Source organism: Balaenoptera ricei, chromosome 18 (genome assembly GCF_028023285.1).
Source record: "Balaenoptera ricei isolate mBalRic1 chromosome 18, mBalRic1.hap2, whole genome shotgun sequence".
Lineage (NCBI taxonomy): Eukaryota > Metazoa > Chordata > Mammalia > Artiodactyla > Balaenopteridae > Balaenoptera > Balaenoptera ricei.
The window spans coordinates 18690627-18710196 of NC_082656.1; the positions used below are offsets into that span (position 1 = coordinate 18690627).

A 19570-nucleotide genomic window follows, 5' to 3' on the forward strand; every position below is an offset into this window, starting at 1 on the left:
AGAAAAGAAAAAAATTTTCAAACACAATTAATTTCAATTGGTTTAATGTTTAAAAAAATGAAATTTATTGGTACTCATACTACTTTTGACAGTCTAAAAGCAATATAATCATTATAAAAATTCCAATTTGGAACAAATACTAGTTCGTGTTAGTTACTGGTATTTACAAAACTAGGCATTTAGCTAACCAAGTAGTTTAAATCATTGACATAATATTGCAAGCCAGGCCAGATGAGGGAAAGGATGAGAGCGTGGAGAGCTAATCTTCACTGGAAGGAGTACAGAGAGACCAGGTGTACCTGAATGAGGGCACTCCTGGGTGGGTCTTGGCCCAACAGGTATTTCTGAATCCCATCTCTGCCCGAGGGGCCTTCACTCCCTTTGTCTTCCTGTCTCTTCCTGCTTCTCTTGCCCTTTCTTACATTCTTCTGATCTCTTCATTCTCTTTACGGTGGAAAAGCTACTGAAATCCACCAGTAAGCAAGATATTTCAGAATTCGCTTAACCCAGCACTCACAGTCCTGAAGAGCTAGGTCACTTACACTTTATAAAGAGAATTATTTCTTCCCAATCTTCAGGAGGAATGAAGGAACAGAAAACAGAAATACAGAACTGGTGATTTCCCTTTTGATTAGATGGATACAAACTTGTTTAGTTTTACAAAAGAGGCATCTGTCCCATCTCTCCCTTCTTTCAGTGCCCCCCTTTTCTTTTTAAAATCATGTCTTTTAAATAAGACAACTGGAAATAAAAAACAAAAGTATATGACAAAAATGAAAAGGATAAAAATTTATGATTCTTCATACACACACATAAACTAGGAAACTAAATAGTGTGTTGTTATATTAATTTTTAAATAAATTTTTAAATATATATATGGTTTAGTAAGTATTTTTTAGGTGCCTTATATGTTCCAGGCACCCTGGATTCAAACAGAAAAGTAAAGTTGAAATTTATAAACAGTTCTATTATATGCCTTTTGTACCCACTGCAAACTACAGTATATAAATGTTATATTAAATGCCAGAATTATGGGACTTCCCTGGTGGCGCAGTGGATAAGACTCCGTGCTCCCAATGCAGGGGGCCCAGGTTCGATCCCTGGTCAGGGAACTAGATCCCTCATGCATGCCACAACTAAGAGTTCACATGCCACAACTAAGGAGCCAGTGAGCTGCAACTAAGACCTGGTGCAACCAAATAAATAAATAAATAAATTTTTTTTTTTTCTTTTTTAAAGCCAGAATTATCAAAGCAACATATGATTCTGGACAGGATCCTTTTGCTATATAGAACTTTATTGGGACAACTGGTAAACCCTGATTGGACTCTGTGGATTAAATGGTAGCAACATATCAATGATAATTTCCTGAGTTTTGTGGTTGTATTGTTGTTAGGTAGGATAATATACTGTTTGAGGAAATATACAAGAAAGTATCTGAGAGTGATCTTGCATCATAGCAACAACTTAACTCTCAAATGTTCTGGAAAAAAAAATATTTGTAGTATTTTTGTAACTTCTGTATGCTTGAGATTATTTCTAAAAACAAAAAGTTTTTTAGAAACCAAAGTAGTAAAAAAGCACAAAGAATTAAAGTTCTGAGTTTTCCACAAACCACCTCAGCACTTTTTTGGAAATGTCAAATATTAAATTCTTCTAATTTTTTCCTGATTTTTCTCATGAGAAATGCACGTGTGTGTGTGTGTGTGTGTGTGTGTGTGTGTGTGTGTGTGTGTGTGTCCCCTTCTTTTGGGTAATCTTAAACTACTTTCACCTCTGTCTACCACTTCAATCCAGAAAGAAGGGTGAGGGAAGAGGTGGGTCAAGGATTTTGTTAGCCACCAGATGGCACCAAAGGACTAACTAATTCAAGATCTGTAAGGTCAATGCACAACTCTCGATAGAGATCTATATTCATAAGGCAGATCCTAAGCTGAACATTTGTAGTTAAGCAAGTGCTTGCACATAAAAATAAACTCTATGATAACTCTTTAAAAGGGTAAGAATCACTAATTTAAAATATGCAGCAGAGTACCTAACAATATAATAAAAAGTATATTTGAAAAAATGTGTATCTACTTACTGTAAATTTGCTAACACCTTCAAGTTCCCCAAATCTCATGTAAGAGATGTCTGCCTTCTTTTTTCCAACATCTACATCCCCTGCATAGATTTGTTTTATGCCCGCACCTTTAATTAAAGGTACACATTCATCACATGGGCACTTTGTCACAAAAATCATACTTCTTTCTTCTGGTTTTATCTCTTGACACCTACAAAAAATATATATAAAATATTAGGAAGATAGTTTCTAAAAGGGTAAGTTATGTTTTAGAAAAATCTTTAAACATTAAAATTGAGCTGCTTTAGGAACAGATTCACAACATTATACACAATAATGATCAAGCCTTATGCTTGCTGAATTAGTCAGTGGCAAGATTTTCAGTATTACATTACAAAGGAAATGAAAACAGAGATAGAGAGAAAACAATGCTTTCTAAGTAAGAAACTCTTTATAATGCCAGAATTAGGGGCTAACACCTAATTAACACCCTCCCTAAGAATGTATCATGTGTGATTAGACATTAAGTCATCATGGTAGCCAAAAGGTCTACCTCTTATCTGGTAACTAACAGATATTTAATAAATGCTTACTAAATTGATAAATTAATATTAGAGTTCTGTTTTGAGTTATAGTTCCCTTACTCCCTTCCCTAACACAGGATAATTTTATTTAACAAGCATTTGGATTTGACAAAACGAAGCAAGTAATCTGTAATGAAGAGCACAAGGAAAAAAAACAGAGGAGTTTGGTGAAATTTTACATGCCAGGGGTAGTTTAGGACTAAGGAATGCTTCATTTGAGGATACAGGAGTTGTACTTCTGGGTCCTATGGTTTACACTGCTCTCAGTCTTAATTCCCCACCACCAGCCTTCCGCATCCATGTCCTTAGTTCAGATTCTCATTCTGTTTCCCTGTACTAGGGCAGCAGAATTGTATGCATCTAGTCTGTTCAAACAATATGCCTGCAACCTAAGTAATCATTAGTGTGGCTCTGTCAATGTCATTCAATTTCTCCACTACCTACCAAATGAAGTCTAAACTCAAAGTCCTCTCTTGTCAGTCCCAACCGATCCCATGTGCTCCATGGTGCAGCCTACGTGGAACATCTGTGTTCCTAAACACACAAGCATTTTCCTACTTCTAGCCCACTGCTATGCCTGAAGCAAGAATGGTTTCCCTTCAAGTAAGCATCTCCAATGGCCATAATCCTACCAAACCTTTAAAGCACAGCTCAAATGCCAGTTTCTCCATAAAGCCTTTCCCTCTCACTCCCCCTCCATCCGTAGCAGCCCCTGAATTTCCACCCACTTTGTGTTGGCCTTTCCCACAGAACTGACCATGTTAGGTTGAATACAGTCTTATATCCCATACTGCGTTATAAGCTCCTCAAGGACAGAAACCATGACTTACGCAGATTTAAATCCCCTAAGATCACCCACTTAATGGTAAATGCTGAGAAATGTTTGTGGAAATGATCTAAGTTAACATTAGAAGGAGGTAATGCCAGTTATAATCTCTAACAAAAACTATGTTAAAGCAATTTGGTTCATAATAAAATCTATATATTCATAAATATAAATATATGTGCTCTACATTTAGAAAACAAAGCTGATCATGTAATGCAGAAATATGCAAGACCCTAAGGACAAACTTCAAGCAGTTTTATACCGGAGAGAGAAGGAAGAAAGGAAAAAAGACTTGCTCAATAAATTTGAAGGCCTGCAGGATCCCTGACAATGGCCTCAGGTCAGGTAGCAAAGACCAAGTATGACCAAAGTTATACTTCTGAAAAGAATATTTCTTGGAATTTTTAAAAAGGCAATAAATTACAGCTAAAAGAAAACTAATTTTAACTAACCCTTGCTACATTTTATAGAAAATACATGCAAACAAATTTCATACCTAAATGTCAAGGCATTCTGTTCTGCATGTACAATGTATCTGAATTTCCTTATTTCTCTGTCTTTCTGTTTGTCATCCATGTGCGGGAAGTCAGCATACTCAGATCCAACAGGAAAAGCATTATAACCACATCCTATGAAGTACATTGCTCCTGTTCCATCACAACTTCTCTATGAAAAGTAAGCAAACCAAAGCTGTTTTCAACATTCTGAAAAGGCATCTTACATTGTATCTTTAAAGCCTAGTATCATACTTCTTATAATGAATTCACTTTTCCATGATAAACTGAGCCATCAGAAAAATACATTAGATTTTCCTTCCACAGTGTGGTCTTGTCAAAGTTAAACTTCAAGCAGCCTGATCATCTCTAGTATATAATCTCAAGGCAGTCCTTTGTTTTAGCAGTTAATTAAATACTAGCTTAATTCACAAACTGCTTCACTTGATTCAGACACCTCTCCCTGAATAGGTTATAAGATCCTAGAGAATAGAAACCATGTTTTATACCTCCTTTCTACCCCTTAACGTAGACCGATTACAGTGTTCCATACACAGCAGGTACTCAATAAATTATTGTTAATTTCTTATATGCTCTGTGCTGTGCTACTACTGGTTAGCAAGCCAGAAATCCTAAAAATATTTTGAACAGACAATTTCTGTTTTGGGCTAAAAATGTGCTAGTGTATATAGTTGGAAAATAAATAATGCACTTTCCTTTAATTTTCGTGTTTACTGAGCCTCTACTGTGTTTGTGTGTGTGTGTGTGTGTGTGTGTGTGTGTGTGTGTGTGTGTGTGTGTGTGTGTGTATGTAATAGAACTTCCTACTTAAGTGGCTTTTTTATTTCTCCTGGTCAGTGGCATATTAGGTGTCAATATGAATGTTTTATCAACTATAAAAGTAAAATATTTTATAAATCAGAACTGTTTATAATAGTTTGGAATATGCTATAAACCTCATTAAATTTCAATATATTATACATAGTTACTCACGTGATAGTTTCAACAGACTCTACTATAGCAGCTTGATAAAAATCATTGTTATGATGAGCTGACAGAAGCTTACGAATAAAATATTATCTCATTAATAATAAATTATCCTTGAGCATTCACTAAAGGTTAAACATCATGCTCACTTTTATATGTGTTATTTCATTTAATTAATCCTCACAACATCCTAGACAGTAGTACTATTACTATTCCCATTGTATAGATAAGGAAACTGAGGCCAAGAGAGATTAAATAACTTGTCCAAAGTCACAAAGCTGGTAAGCAACATAGCCAGAATTCAAGGATGGGTTGCTTGACTCCAAACCCATGTCCTTCCACTTTACCATGCTGCCTACACTCTAGATAATATAACTGGAAACCTAAATTCTCCATAAAGTAGTTGAGAACCAGGTGTTAAGCCAAAAGGCTGCTGAGCATTTATATAAATCCAAGGGAGAGTTCCAACCATAGGCCAGGCCCTGTGCTAGGTTCTGGGAATACATTGGTAAATATGACAGAGAATCCCAGCCCTCAGGAACCTTCTGATCTGGAGACGATAAGAAACTGGACATGTAAATTTAACTGTGATGAGCGTCACCACTGAGTTGTACAGAATACTATGGGAGTTTCTGGCAGAGGAACCTATTCTAATAGGTGCTAACAATTTGGGAAGAAATAAGAGTCAAGAGATAGTTTGAAGGTGGAATTCACAGCATTTGCTGATTGTTTGAGTGGAATGGGGAATGGGATGGTGACCACTAGTGAAGGAATAGGTTAGCAGGGAAGATACTGAATGTATTGGCTAGGTTGAACTTGAGGGGCTCATGACATATCCAGCCAAATAGTCAAATTACTTGCTATAAAGTCTGTTGAAGGACACTTAGGCGCCCCTACTCATCTTTTAGTCATCCTCCTAGTTACGAAGTATCTCGTGGTTCCATGCCCTCCCAACCCATCCACATAATTCCAAGTCCTCATCATCTCTTTTTATTAATCTCCCTATTTCCTGTCTAGCCCCACTTCATTTTTTACATGCAAATCTAATCAAATCATTTTCCCACTTAAAATATTCTTGGATTGCTCTGTCCAATATAGTAGCCAGTAGCCCTATGTGGTCAGTGCAAACTGAGAGGTGCTGTAAGTATAAAATACATACAAGATTGTGAAGACTCTATACTCCCCCCAAATGCAAAATATTTTATTAAAAACATTAACCAATATTTTTATATTGGTTACATGTTGAAATGATAATATTTCTGGACAGATGATTAAGTAAAATATATATATGTATATTTTTTGGCCGCGCTGCGCGGCCCGTGGGACCTTAGTTCCCCAACTAAGAACCCGTGCCCCCTGCAGTGGAAGCACGGAGTCTTCACCACTGGACCGCCAGGGACGTCCCAAGTAAAATATATTCATAAAATCAATTCACCTGTTTCTTTTTATTATTTTAATGTGGCTCCTAAAAAAATTTAAATCACGTATGTGGCTTGCCTTTTATTTCTGTTGGTTAGCACTGTGCTAGCGTATCCCACTGTCTGATGGATAAAGTCTAAACTCTCTACGTGGTATACAGTTCTTCATGGTGCAGCCCAATTTTTTGCTACTGTGCTAGACACAGGACCCTGGACTTCAACGTGCCAAATCACTTGCATTTCCCCACATTCTCACGCCCTACCTCTGCATGTTACCCTTCTTCTAGTCCCACTAACTTGCTCTGCCTGTTGAACGCCTACTCATTCTTCAAGACTAATAGCACCTGACCTCCCCTAAGAGTATTTTACTCATTTCTCCAAGTGGAGTAAAGGTGCCTCCTCTGTGCTCTCACGGTATCAGGTTATAATTACAGTTATATACCAGTCTCTTTTTCACCTCTGTCTCCATCACTAGACTATATAAGGCTATGAAGGGTGGACCATGTGGTCCTTAACTCCCCATTGTTCACTGTGGCACAGAGCCCACCCTGTGGAAGGTGTTTAATAAATGTTCACTAAATGAATAAATCTATATAAAAAACTGTTGAGAGAATATGCAAATGTTTATAAAACTTAATAAATACACCAATAAGAAATATTAATCCCCCGGGGTCAACAAAATGTCATGTGCTTAAGATCAAAATATGTTTAAACAAAATCAAGTTTAAATGTTTATAAAGAATTATTTTCCTACTTACAGATTTTCCTTCTGCCCAGATGACTGCTCCAACTCCCGTTTTATGATCCTCTGAAAGATACATGGCATGTAACTCAGTAAAAATCAATGATTTGTTTGTTTCAGAAATACATTTTTTCCAAAAATAATAAACATGTATTTATTGAAATATACTTCATAAATGTAGCAGCAATCCTTGACAACCTCACTAATTACGGAAAAAGTATGAAAATACTTTTGATAAAAATCAAATTGTCAAGCAAATATTGTCAAAGCAAATATTGTCAAGCATAGAATATATGGGAGCTAGGTACGAACTAACTTATAGACAGTGTCACTACCAACCCAATCTCACATGATCTATGTGCAGAGATAACACAATGGCAGTGCCCGCACTCAGGTGACTTCAAAGCTGTAACCAGAACTGAGTGTAACTTTATTGAATTTCCACCAACAAGTCAGTTTTTAAATGACTATTTCTAATAGACGATAAAATCAATTAAGAAAGAAGTTTCTGAACTAATGGATTTAGTGTAATAACCATTCACAACAATCATATCTGTCTTCTCCTAGCATTTTTTGCACTCTAATCATGGAAAATACATTTCATGAAAGTGTTCTTGCTATGAAAAAAGTTCAAACTCATAATACAAACATAAACAAATCTTTATGGGCTTTCATATATATACCTTTTTTTTTTTTTGCTGGAAGGTACATGAAAGGAATTTTGATTTAAACAAAATGATGTCCTTTCCCTGACCTTCACAGTTTACTTTGAGGGGAAAAGAATGCCAAGTTAGTGACATGATGCCCATTTCTAAATCAAGTGGCAGAAGTCACAAATATAAGATTATAATTTCCCTGCAGAACCAACCTATTTACTTTTCAACAAGAAAGGCTGTATTTCTTAAAACTATTAACCTTAAACAGAAAATACAAAACCAAAATAGAAATTCTACATATTAAGAACTGACTTTTTCTTTCTACTACTACTCAGGGTGAGTTTAAAATTTCTAAGACAATTATACACAAATTATAAAAACCATAGTATTTATCAAAATCTTAATAAGAGACCAATATAGTTAAGTAGGTACATTTACACAGAGAAAGTGAAAATTATCTGTGAACTTGCCCTCAGGCATTTTCATATTGATGAGGATTAAACAAAACTGTGGCTTCACCCCACAATTTCCTAAAAGTTAATCCTTCCAATAATAACATATTTAAATACTTTTCTAGTACAAGTACAAAGAAACATTATTCTACCTATGCATGAAAAACTGGATGCCTGATAAAGTTAATTTTTTAAGAAAATTATGATACTATAATGAAATTCCCCATCTTCAGGTCAAGCAAGCTTGGGTTTTCAAAATTATACCACAAAGCATTTTTATAATTTATTTTAAGCACTTGTTATCCATTATCTCATTTTTATCCTAAAGGTAAAGCAGACAAAATTTCCTTTTCTAGATGAGAAAACAGGCAAAGAAATTAAGTGACTAAAATTTAGCCCTCCACACCCAACTGGCTTGCCTCCCTCCGATGTGAAGAATTTTGTAACAAAGGTTCCCCTTTACTGAATACCTGAGTGCCTATACTCACGGAGCTTATGGTCCGATGGAGAAGGAAGGTGGTAACAAGGAAACATCTAAGAACCTAGGTGCTGTGCTGGGCTATGAAGGAAAGGAGCAGGATGCTGAGGAACAGTGTATGGGAGAAACATACTTTATAGAGTGGAGACTGTCAGGAAAGGAATTTTGCGGTAAACAAGTTTTGTTCCTTCCAAGATTGTCAGAATATAGCATGAAGGGAAAAGAATATAATTATGGCTTTATGCTCATTTCTAAGGTAAGTAGTATAGAAGTTAAAAACCTAAGATTATATTTCGTTTATATTATAAATGAAAACCTTTAAGTAAAATTGTACTTAATACATGCATAAATCTGAAACAGAAAATGAAAAACTCAAATAGAAACTCTTCATATCAAGAGTCTACTTTTCCTACCATTGACACTAAGTATTTTTCATATTATTATTTTTTAGTCCAGGAGCCACTTTTTCTGTTTCAGTCTAGGGACAGCCTAAATCTTGTCAGGAGGAAAAAAAATGTGATTTTTTAAACTAAGCTCAGGGACTTCCTTGGTGGCACAGTGGTTAAGAATCTACCTGCCAAGGCAGGGGATAGGGGTTCGAGCCCTGGTCTGCGAAGATCCCACATGGCGCAGAGCAACTAAACCCGTGCGCCACAACTACTGAGCCCACATGCCACAACTACTGAAGCCCACACACCTAGAGCCCGTGCTCCGCAAGAGAAGCCACCGCCATGAGAAGCCTGCGCACCGCAACGAAGAGTAACCCCACTCACCGCAACTAGAGAAAGCCTGCGTGCAGCAACAAAGACCCAACGCAGCCAAAAATAAATAAAGCTCTACTGCTTAGCTAAGGTTAGTTTCACCAAGATAATATTCTTTACTACATGTCTTTTGAAATCAGAATAAAATTTCATCCATATACGATGAGTAGATTTCACCCAGCCCCCAAGGCTGGATGACAGATGAGGTAATTTCTCAAAAATCTTATCACATCAGTAATTTTTATGTAAAGTTTCTCAAAAAACTTTCATGTCTGTAAATTGCTCCCCAGGATCTGGTCATTCACAGGATTTTCTCTGTATACCCTTGAAGGAAAGGTCAACTTAAAATCACTGAGCCAAATTCCTGAGACTCTTTGGTCACTGAAAGTCAGAGGACTCTTTATCCTATGGTTCTGGAACACAGGCATGGTTATTTTAGCTCCCAATACTATGGTCATGTCAGGGTTTGTCCAAGTGTGGTTCACAAACCAACTGCATCAGAATGACTGGACGCTTGTTACAAAGGCAGACTCCTGGCTCCCATGGAAATTCCATGAATCAACCTCTCCACGGGAGGTGGCAGACTCAGGAATCTGTACTTCTCATGAGCATCACCTCTGATTCGTAGGCAACTAAAAGTTGAGAACTGCTGAGTTATGATTTGAAACAGTTAACTTTCTTGGCTACTCCAACCTACTTTCATCATCAGCGTTGTGGTTCAGAAGGAAGGCATAATCGTCAGCTTTGGAAAACGCCTAGTCTAATGGGAAACAGGACATAAAAAGAAATCAAAACTCACACTTAAACCAGGTAGGTAAGATGTGATGCCCTCCTATCTCTGTTTTTTCCCCTAGAGTCTAATCAAATTTTGTCACTTTTTTTCTACCCTCGAAGTAGCTTAGAAACATACTTTTAATGACACCTCTGTGGATCCTATTTACTCATCATTCAAAAATCAATTATTAATTACCTACTTTCAATTAGTTTTAGAACTCTGTTAGAAGTTTTGGCATTCTTTTTAATCATATGTATATTTTTAAATGAAATGGTTTAACGGAATGATTTCTTCACCTATTAGAGTGTAATAAAGTTATGTGAGCTGAACAGCGTAAAATTTAAAGTTTGAGTTATTAGAAACACACTAAGTCAAGGGGATATCTACCTTGCTGGATTGTCCTCAATGTTAAGTGAGGTACATATATATATAAATCACCTAGCTCTGTGCCTGACACATAGTTGGTGCTCAATAAATTGTTATTTATTATTATCATCAATGAGGAGTATCAGTCCAGAATTCCTTATCTGCAATCCCTTATATCAAGTTTTTTAAAACAGCTTGACACACATACATATAGCACGTACATATTATTTTTCTAAAATCTGAAAAATTCTGAATTCCTTTTCATCTGGCTTCAAGAGCTTTGGGTAGGGGACTGTGGACAATTTACCTTTGTATATAAAAATATTTCTTTTGTGCTAAGGAAAAAACAATGATGAGGACATGGTCTCTCCCCTGGAAGAGCTCACAGTGGAAAGGAGCACATGACAAAGGGTCGCATTCTATTCAGGACTTGGCTTCCAGGCAAGAAAGTCATACACAGGCAAAAAATTAACCTTGAAAAGCCTTTTAAATCGCCCATCAAGTGCATAAGTACAAAACTCTGCACAGCAACAGCAGATAAATTTACAATACTATAACTATACTAGTAGAGTATCTAATAAAGAATATATATGCAAATTTATATCTATACATTACTGCATCTTTAAACAGTGGAGTCATACATGGTATTATTAGGTATTATGAGAGGAGCTCCTGAGATCAAGTGAAAAAACAACAGACTCACACCTCCCATCTTACGCTCACTCTGGAATCTGCTGAATGCTAATTAGCAAATGAGAATTAGTGAAGTATAGCTGTAACAGCTGTTTCCATTTATGTTTCTGTCCTTCCAGAATGGTTGGGAGAAAAATTCTTTATAAAGCTGGAGTTGGCAGAGACTAACATATAGCCCACGAAACAAGATAATTACATTAAGTCAGACCTTTACATAATTCAGGTGTTGGGCATCACGCAGTTTGTGCCTATAGTAGAATCAAATTCTTTAATAAGAATCAAGTGATGATTAACCCTACTGAATGTTGGAATCCCTTACAGAAATTTAAAAATTCACAGGCCTAGGACATACCCTTAGGGACCAGGTTTAGTAGGTCTGGGTTAGAATTTGAGCATTCGTACTTTTAATACAAGTTTCTAGGGTGATTCTAACATGCTGCCATTTGAAAACCTCCATTTTACTGAAATTACTTCAACCTGTGGTCTTTGTTGAGCATATACTGCAGACCAGTGGCATTTGTATGGACTTTTTCTGAAGATTTTCTCTCTTCTCCTTCTTTCTTGGGATAAGTTTAAAAATTCCTACTATAGCCTACTCACCAAATCTTACTCTACTGCTCCTCCTGCCTGCATTTTCTTTTCCTTATTTCAAAGTTGCATTTTAAAAAGTGATCATGATTCTACTTTGAAAAATGTTATGTCTGCTGAGATATAAAAGCACTGTTCTATAATTGGAAATACAGATACCACCTTTTATCATGATAGAGAAAATTCCCAAGTAATATTTTCCTTTTTCACATACTTACTCAGGTACAACTTAATATAATAAAGTAAAAATGTTTGATTTCTCTACTTGCTGATTGAAGACATACCAGAAATTGGAAGAATATGACAAAATTCCTTTACTTTGATTCTATTCATTATTTTGAATTCATATTTTTAGTTTAAAGATTTTTTAAGTTTTTACTAAATACTGAATACCTACAGAATATTGAAGAGTTAAGAAAAAAATGAATAATTCTGGTTCTCTCTCCCCTCTCTTTTTGTCCTATCTCTAGTGGAAGGCTCATTCAACTGTGAAATGATAAAAGCAAGAAGCAGAAAGGGCCTAATCAGATCCTGATTTATAAATGTAGCACCCGATATAGGCCACAAGAAATCCTAAAACTACTCTAAGAGTTGTCTACTCAAGGGTCTCACTAACTTCTCTTTATTTGTATGACCAACAAAACCTTAGTATCTAAGAGTCAATAAACGCTACCATAGATGAAATGAACACCACTTTACTTCTGAGACAAATACAACCCAAGCAGCCCCGATTTATGAACTAAGCATGTAACTCACCAGTTCGATATGCCAATAACCTGGCCTGAATCATGCAGTGCCTTGCAATTTCTTGCGGCAAACTCTGATTGTGAATTTCATTAATCTGTTCGGTATTGCTACAATAAAATCCGTAGTGTTTAAAGTTGGGCACACTGGAAGCTACTGTGGCCAAAAGGAGGATAAGGTCTTTCATGTTTTGCCTTAGATTGCTAAAGTACGGATTTTCACACAGGTTCTCCAAACCTATAGTCATCAGTATTTGCTTATGCATTTCTTCTCTGGAAACCAAAAATATCATTTCATATTCTTTTATTCTTTCTTGTTTACATTCAGAATAAAAGTCAATGTTAGTGTCCGGCAATGTTTTTGAAATTTTTTGAATAAAGTCACATTTGTAAGAGGTCTCCTCTACAAACTGCACCATATAACACACCAAAGGCTGAAGTAAGACACACACATGGGCCCGACTGTTTGATTTCAATCTTTGCACTGCTTTGGCATCTAACTTTGCATCTTCAGAACTAGAAGCCTCAGTAAGCAAGCTTATTTCTGGATCAGCAGGCCAGTATGAAATTCGGTTAACTCCAGCTGAAATACAAAATATGAAAGGTAGTTATCAGATGCATGCTGAAAGTAAGGGTTTTCTTAATAAATCCACCATATCACTGCAGTAGGTCCAAAGGTCCCAATATAATAAAAGTCTATCACCAAGTCACCAATAATATAGCCCAAGTGCTGGCAAACTACGGCCACAGGCCAAATCTGTCCTGTTGCCTATTTTTATACAGCTTGCAGGTCAACAATGGATTTCGCAGTTTTAAATAGTTGGAAAATCAAAAGAAAACTATTTTGTGACATGAAAATCATATAAAATCCAAATTGCAGTGCCTATAAAGATTTGTGGAAACACAGACAAACCTAATCTTTGACATTGTCTCTGGCTGTTTCTGTACTACAATGGAGTAGCTGAGTTGAGAGCTGAATAGCTGTATGGATACCCTATGGCTTGCAAAGCCTAAAATACTTACTATCTATCTGGCCCTTTATAGGAAAAGTTTGTTTGCATTCTGGTTGCTTCTAGTAATCTTGATTCAAGAAGAGGGGATGACCAATGTTTAAATGTATTTTCATGTACTAGTATCAGAAGCTACAGCAAAGGTTCTCAAATTTTTTGGTCTCAGACTCTGTTACACTCTTAAAAATCAATGAGGACCCCAAAGGGTTTTTTTTCATGTGGACTATATCTACTGATATTTACTGCATTAGAAAATTTAAACAAAATTTTAAAATATTAATTCATTAAAAAATAGCAATAAGAACCATCATAAATTAATATAAATAACATAGTTCAATAAAAAATAACTATTTTCTAAAACAACAACAAAAACTAGTTGAGAAGAATGGCATTAAAGTTTATACAAATCTCTTTATTATCCGGCTGAATAGAAGATAGTTGGGTTCTCAAATCTGCTTCTGCTTTCAACCTCTTGCCTTAGCTTTTCATTGAAGTATATAAAAAGTGTCCGGCCTCACTTGATATGCAGTTAAAAAAGGAGTATTTTAACAGCCATTTCAACTAATTATGAATATTCTTTCACACTACATAAAATTTTGAGAAGGGATAGTTTCTTAGAGGTGAGTTACAGTGTGGAATCTGAAATCACACACAAACTTTTTGTACTGTTACGTTAAAGTCCACTGGTCTATCTTACACTTAGAATGGCTCTTTCACTCACACATGATTTTCTAGCATCATGCACTGGTCATTTGGAAAACAAGAGTTTACTGATTTCACAATACTTAAAAAAAAACCAAAAAACTCATTCATTAATATAACCACCAATCTCATCAGAAGAGTCTTTAAGCAGTGGGAAGCTGTAAGCTTATGATGATGGTAGACAGGAGTTTTTCAAAATTCTAATTTTCACTTGAAGTTTCAAATTTTATCAGTGGCAATAAATGCTGTCAGTTGTTTTCTTGGAAGTGATGGTTTCACTTCATTCATTTTTGAGAAAATGTCTGCCAGATAGCCAAGTCTAAGTAACTATGGTTTGTTAGTTCATGGTGTTCCATGAAAAAAATTGGATAATTCAGTTTGTGACTCAAACAATTGCATAAGCGGTTTTCCTTAAGGCAAACTTCATACTTAGGTTTAGAGCAAAAGTGCTTTATGTCCACCTCCTATTTTCTCATACAGAATCTTAAAAAGATGCGTACTAAGGGTTGGGTTTAATAAAATTGATTTTTTTTTTTTTTTTTACTGTTTCATCAATGACATTCTTACATGAAACCCCACACCCTCCACCTTTTTTTTTAAACTCCAAGTAGGTGGCTATGTAAGAGTACAATGACTACTATTGCCTTGATTCATACAACTGCAACAGTAGTTTTACTCAACATTTTTTTAGTACTATTAGCATAAATGTAGTGTTATTATGAAAATAGTTTTGACCTTGTGGACCATGAGGAGGTCACAGACCACACTTTGAGAACCACTATGCTTTAGAAATGTTTGCTTTGTAACTGAGGTAACAGTAATTATAACTGAAATAAGTTAGCTAGAGCATGGGGTTAAACCATGCCCCTTTCCAAGATAAGTAAATAATACATAAGCCTAATCAAACATAGCAATTTTATTTATATATGGCTCTAATACCAGCATAAAAGCATTTCCATTGCATGTCCTTCCTGATTTTCCACATTGCATTATCTCTCTTGCCAGGTTTAAGTGTCTGAACTCAAAGACACAAGCAATGGTGAATTACTCGTACTCCAACATTTTTCTAATTCTTGGCTCTGAGGCTATTAAGAGTGCTTTGAGTGTAGTCAACTCAGCGCAAAACACGACTTTTATTCATTCTTCTCTCTTGACTCTAGAAGAGATGAGTCGACAAATGTCTGGTTCTTTCACATTCTTTCCTTTCTAGATCAATGCCGCCACCTGAACCCTATTTTACACCTTATCTAATGCAACAGTCTACTGATCAAGCTCTCAACCTCTTTATCTTTCCATGTTCTAATTCAATAACAACAACAAATAATAATCTTAATCATGTTACATCCTGCTCAAAACTCTTCAATGGGAAAAGGAGAAAAAAATGTCACCACCACTATCACACTTACCTTCTCTATTCGTAATTGCAGGGGAAAGACTACAGAATCTAATAACTTATCATAGATGCCTACCTACCAGCTTGAAATACTCGATGCAGGCCAGGAGGCTCTAGCCACATGACCATTTCTTCTGGAAGTGCTTCCACTTGTAGCTTAAGGGAACTGCCCTGATCACCGATCTGATCCTTACTCTTAAGACTTTGATATAAACAAAAACCGCTCTTCCTCAAAGCAAGTTTAGCAACTCTGTTCTATAAGATAAAGCCCAAAGGCCAGACAGTTTTTCAAAGTTCTCCAGTAAGGCCCCAACCTATCATTATAATCCTTCTGCCACTATTCTCTTCAAGAATAATTTTCCACTCCGAACACTGACCCCCAGAACCCTGCTTCTCACAACTTGATGACCCCGCATGCATTGTCCTCCTGACCAGGAATGTGTTCCTCCTCCTCTACATCTGACCCATGAAGGTCCAGCTTAAGCCCCAGCTATTTATAACATGCCAGCCTGCAGGGATCACTGTCTCTCCTCTGAGCTCATATATCATTTACAGCTGTTATTACTCATTTGGTATTACATGATGTGTTACATTAAATTGGTTTTTGCCCCCAAATAACAGCTTGAGGGAAAGGATTAGGAACTACATTAGCCTTTTTTCCCCAGAAGCTCTCTGAACCCTGTCCTTCTGGGTTTTAAGGAAGCTTCATTACATTGGCATGATTGATTAGGTCACTGGCCATCGGTGTTTGAACTCAAACTCTAGCCCGGCTCTCCTCCCCAGAGGTCTGGTGGGGGTGAGGCTGCAAGTTCCAACCCTCTAGTCACCTGGCTGGTTCCCCTGGCAACCAGGCCCCATCCACAGGGGATTCCCAAAAGTTACCTCATTAACATAAACTCAGTAATGGTGGAAAGGGACTTGTTATGAATAACAAAAGATACCTTTCTCATTCTTAACACTCAGGAAATTCAAAAGATTTTAGTTGCTCTGTGTCCAAAATGGAATGAAGACTAAGTATATAATTCATATTATAAATCACAATTATCACAGTGCCTATGTAAAAGATATACTATTTTTTAAATAGGAAAGTGGTCTGAATACTTATCTGGGTGCAAAATAGCATCATAAGCACAAAGACGATAAGTGAGTAGCCCAGAGTGGCAGAGATAGATAGCTATATGTTAATACTCTGTTCTCCTCCTTCCAAAGGGTAGAGTAGTCATTGGGAGGCAGCCGCCCAGCCAGAAACTACAGTTCCCACAATGGATGTGAACAGAAATGATGTCTGTGACTTCCAGGTCAGGGTTTTTAAGAAGCAGGTATGCCTTCTCTACTCTCTGTCTCTAGATGCAGAGGAGGCCAGAAGGAAGACAGTAGCAACAAGACAGAAGATGCCTAGGCCCACGGATCAACCACATGGAGAACAGCTGTCTGCTGTTCAGCAACACTTGCATTGGACTATTACATGGGTGATAAGTGTCTAGTGTATTAAGCCACTGAAATGTTGATGCTTATTTGTTATAGCAGCTAGTATTAAATCTACCAATACACTGAGGGTAATCTAACTAGTTAGTGACAGAGCTGAGACCAGAATCCATGTTTTCCAACTCTTCTTCTTACAGTACATCAAACTGTCTTCAGATATATATTTATATTTCTAAATTATCTCTGTGGTATTTAGGCAATTTGTTCCCACTTGATTTGTTCTCAGATAAATGCTATTAATCTCCAACAAAGCCTTATCTGCACTTACCATTTACAATCATTTTCAAACAAGCAGAACATGGTTTTCTGGAAAAATAAAGATCACAGTTTTTCAACCTTGACCCATGTTTTATCAGAGCGATTTTCCCAGCATGTAAATCTTCACTTGAACAGTGGAGACCAACAATTTTCATGTTTTTCACCACCACAAGACCAGTTCTCTTCACCTACATTAAGATACAAAATAATAATTTATTTTATAATTTATGTGATTAGTTATAATATCTAATGATCGTATCATGGATTATACTTGATTTATTAATAAAATGAAAGTTTTGTTTAGTTCTTCATCTGAACACAGTTTGAACAAAAGCACATTTCTCATTAGGTCCAAAATTTTTTCTGAAAGTGTAATGTTGACTTTCTACCAGAAATTTTCTAAATCTAGGCTTTATTAACCAAGCAATTATGCATTTAATTATCATAAATTTACCCTAGTAAAAAATGAATACATTTTAACCTAGTAAAGGGCAATAATGAAGTCGATTTGACTTGTTTCTTAATCTAGTCTAAGACTACTTAGTATTAAGCTTCTAGATAATAAGGAAAAACTTGGAAAACCCTGTGATTTTACACATGGATAAGTGAAGCCCAGAGTTTACATGATTTTCTGAAAGACCCATAGATGGTAAAAGGCAGAACTAAATCAGAGGTCATATTAAGTTTTCAAAAAAAATTTTTTTATTGAAGTATAGTTGATTTACAATGTTGTGTTAATTACTGCTGTAAAGCAAAGTGGTTCAGCTATACATATATATACATTCTTTTTTTTTTAATATTCTTTTCCATTATGGTTTATGATAGGATATTGAATATAGTTCTCTGTGATATACAGGGACCTTGTTGTTTATCCATCCTATATACAATAGCTTACGTCTACTAAATTTTAAAATATTTTAAATATTGATTAAAATAAAGATAATTCTCAACTTCTTTCTAAAAATTGACTCTAACAATTTTTAGGACTATGGCAGTCTAGACTAATGTGGTAGGACCCACCTCCTACAAATATATAGATTATTTATAATTTTAAAAATGTTTTAAAATGCATAGTCAAGCTCAGAAGAAAGGAAGACATAACCCTCAGGTGTTAGAAAGGAAGAGAGAACTCAAAGCAAAAGCAGTGAACTGCAGCTATCTCAGCAGCGTCCCACCCACAGTCAGGGACTGGGCTGACTTTGCTTTAAGCCCCAGAGGCCGAGCACTGGCTGGAGTTCTAAAGAGTGGTTACTTTAAACCTAAAGTATCCTAACTTACACAGATACTCATCATATAAGCTGCTGTAACAATATTAATATCAGATAAAATAGACTAAGGTTAAAAATCAGTTCTACATAAGCCGCACAACAGTCTATGCTGTTTTCACAGCAAAAGATCCTGAAGTAAGGAATGTAAACCTAATCCTTGGGTTCATAAGGGATTTTACAATATGAGGGGGACTTGGGCTGAGAACAGAGTGTCCATTATTCCCTACTCCCTTTCAAAGGGATTTTACTCTACAGTTATTCCCAATAGGACACATCTGAAATTGCTTTAAAGAGCAGACCAAAGCTGTATTTACTAAAATAGTCAAGTTTCGGTTTCAATTATGAGTATAAATTTTTGAAACTATGGAGAATGATACTTTGTGAAATGTGAAGGAACAGAGAAGATTTCATAGAATTCCCTTTCAGAGGTAATCAACCATCTCCTAAACATTCTGGACATTTAAAAGGAATACAAAAATCTTTCCCTTACAAAATATATGTCCAAAAACATAGATTAAATATGAAAGACCTGTCTATACTGGCTTTTAAAATAAGCCTTAAATTTACCTTGACTCCTTTCCCCTCCCTATCCCAAAATTTCGTAAGAGCTTTATGTTCCTCAAACGTAAAGAATATGTTAGTATCTACTTCTAGATACTTCCAGCAAGCTTTTAAAAAAATTATCACTGATGAGGCCTTATCAAAAGATCTCAGTAGACTAGAGCTCATTTTATTTAAATGAACCAATTGTGACCAATGGAAATGGCTGCAATTAAATGATTTTAGCTTTAGATTTTCTAAGTAGTTATGCAGACAGAAATAAAGCCAG

The 19570-nt window shown here is 36.0% G+C and overlaps 1 protein-coding gene and 1 long non-coding RNA gene across 4 annotated transcripts in view; one reads left to right on the top strand and one right to left on the bottom strand.

Annotated features, from left to right (window-relative positions):
* LOC132352459 (uncharacterized) overlaps window positions 1-7198 on the top strand; it is a 28947-nt gene extending 21749 nt beyond the window's left edge. Inside the window, exons 2-3 of the long non-coding RNA XR_009498716.1 lie at window positions 4059-4147; window positions 7132-7198. This is a non-coding gene — a long non-coding RNA (uncharacterized LOC132352459). The remainder of the gene's footprint in view (window positions 1-4058; window positions 4148-7131) is intronic.
* The window catches only part of CDADC1 (cytidine and dCMP deaminase domain containing 1), a 43692-nt gene that overhangs the window by 14929 nt on the left and 9193 nt on the right, over window positions 1-19570 (bottom strand). For 2 of the 3 annotated variants that reach the window (XM_059902938.1, XM_059902937.1), the window contains 5 exons: window positions 17484-17661; window positions 12639-13208; window positions 7130-7179; window positions 3969-4138; window positions 2084-2273 (listed from right to left, as the gene is read on the bottom strand). In XM_059902938.1, coding sequence (XP_059758921.1) covers window positions 2084-2273; window positions 3969-4138; window positions 7130-7179; window positions 12639-13208; window positions 17484-17661 — 1158 coding nt within the window. The remainder of the gene's footprint in view (window positions 1-2083; window positions 2274-3968; window positions 4139-7129; window positions 7180-12638; window positions 13209-17483; window positions 17662-19570) is intronic. The other variant, XR_009498715.1, reaches the window with a different exon arrangement.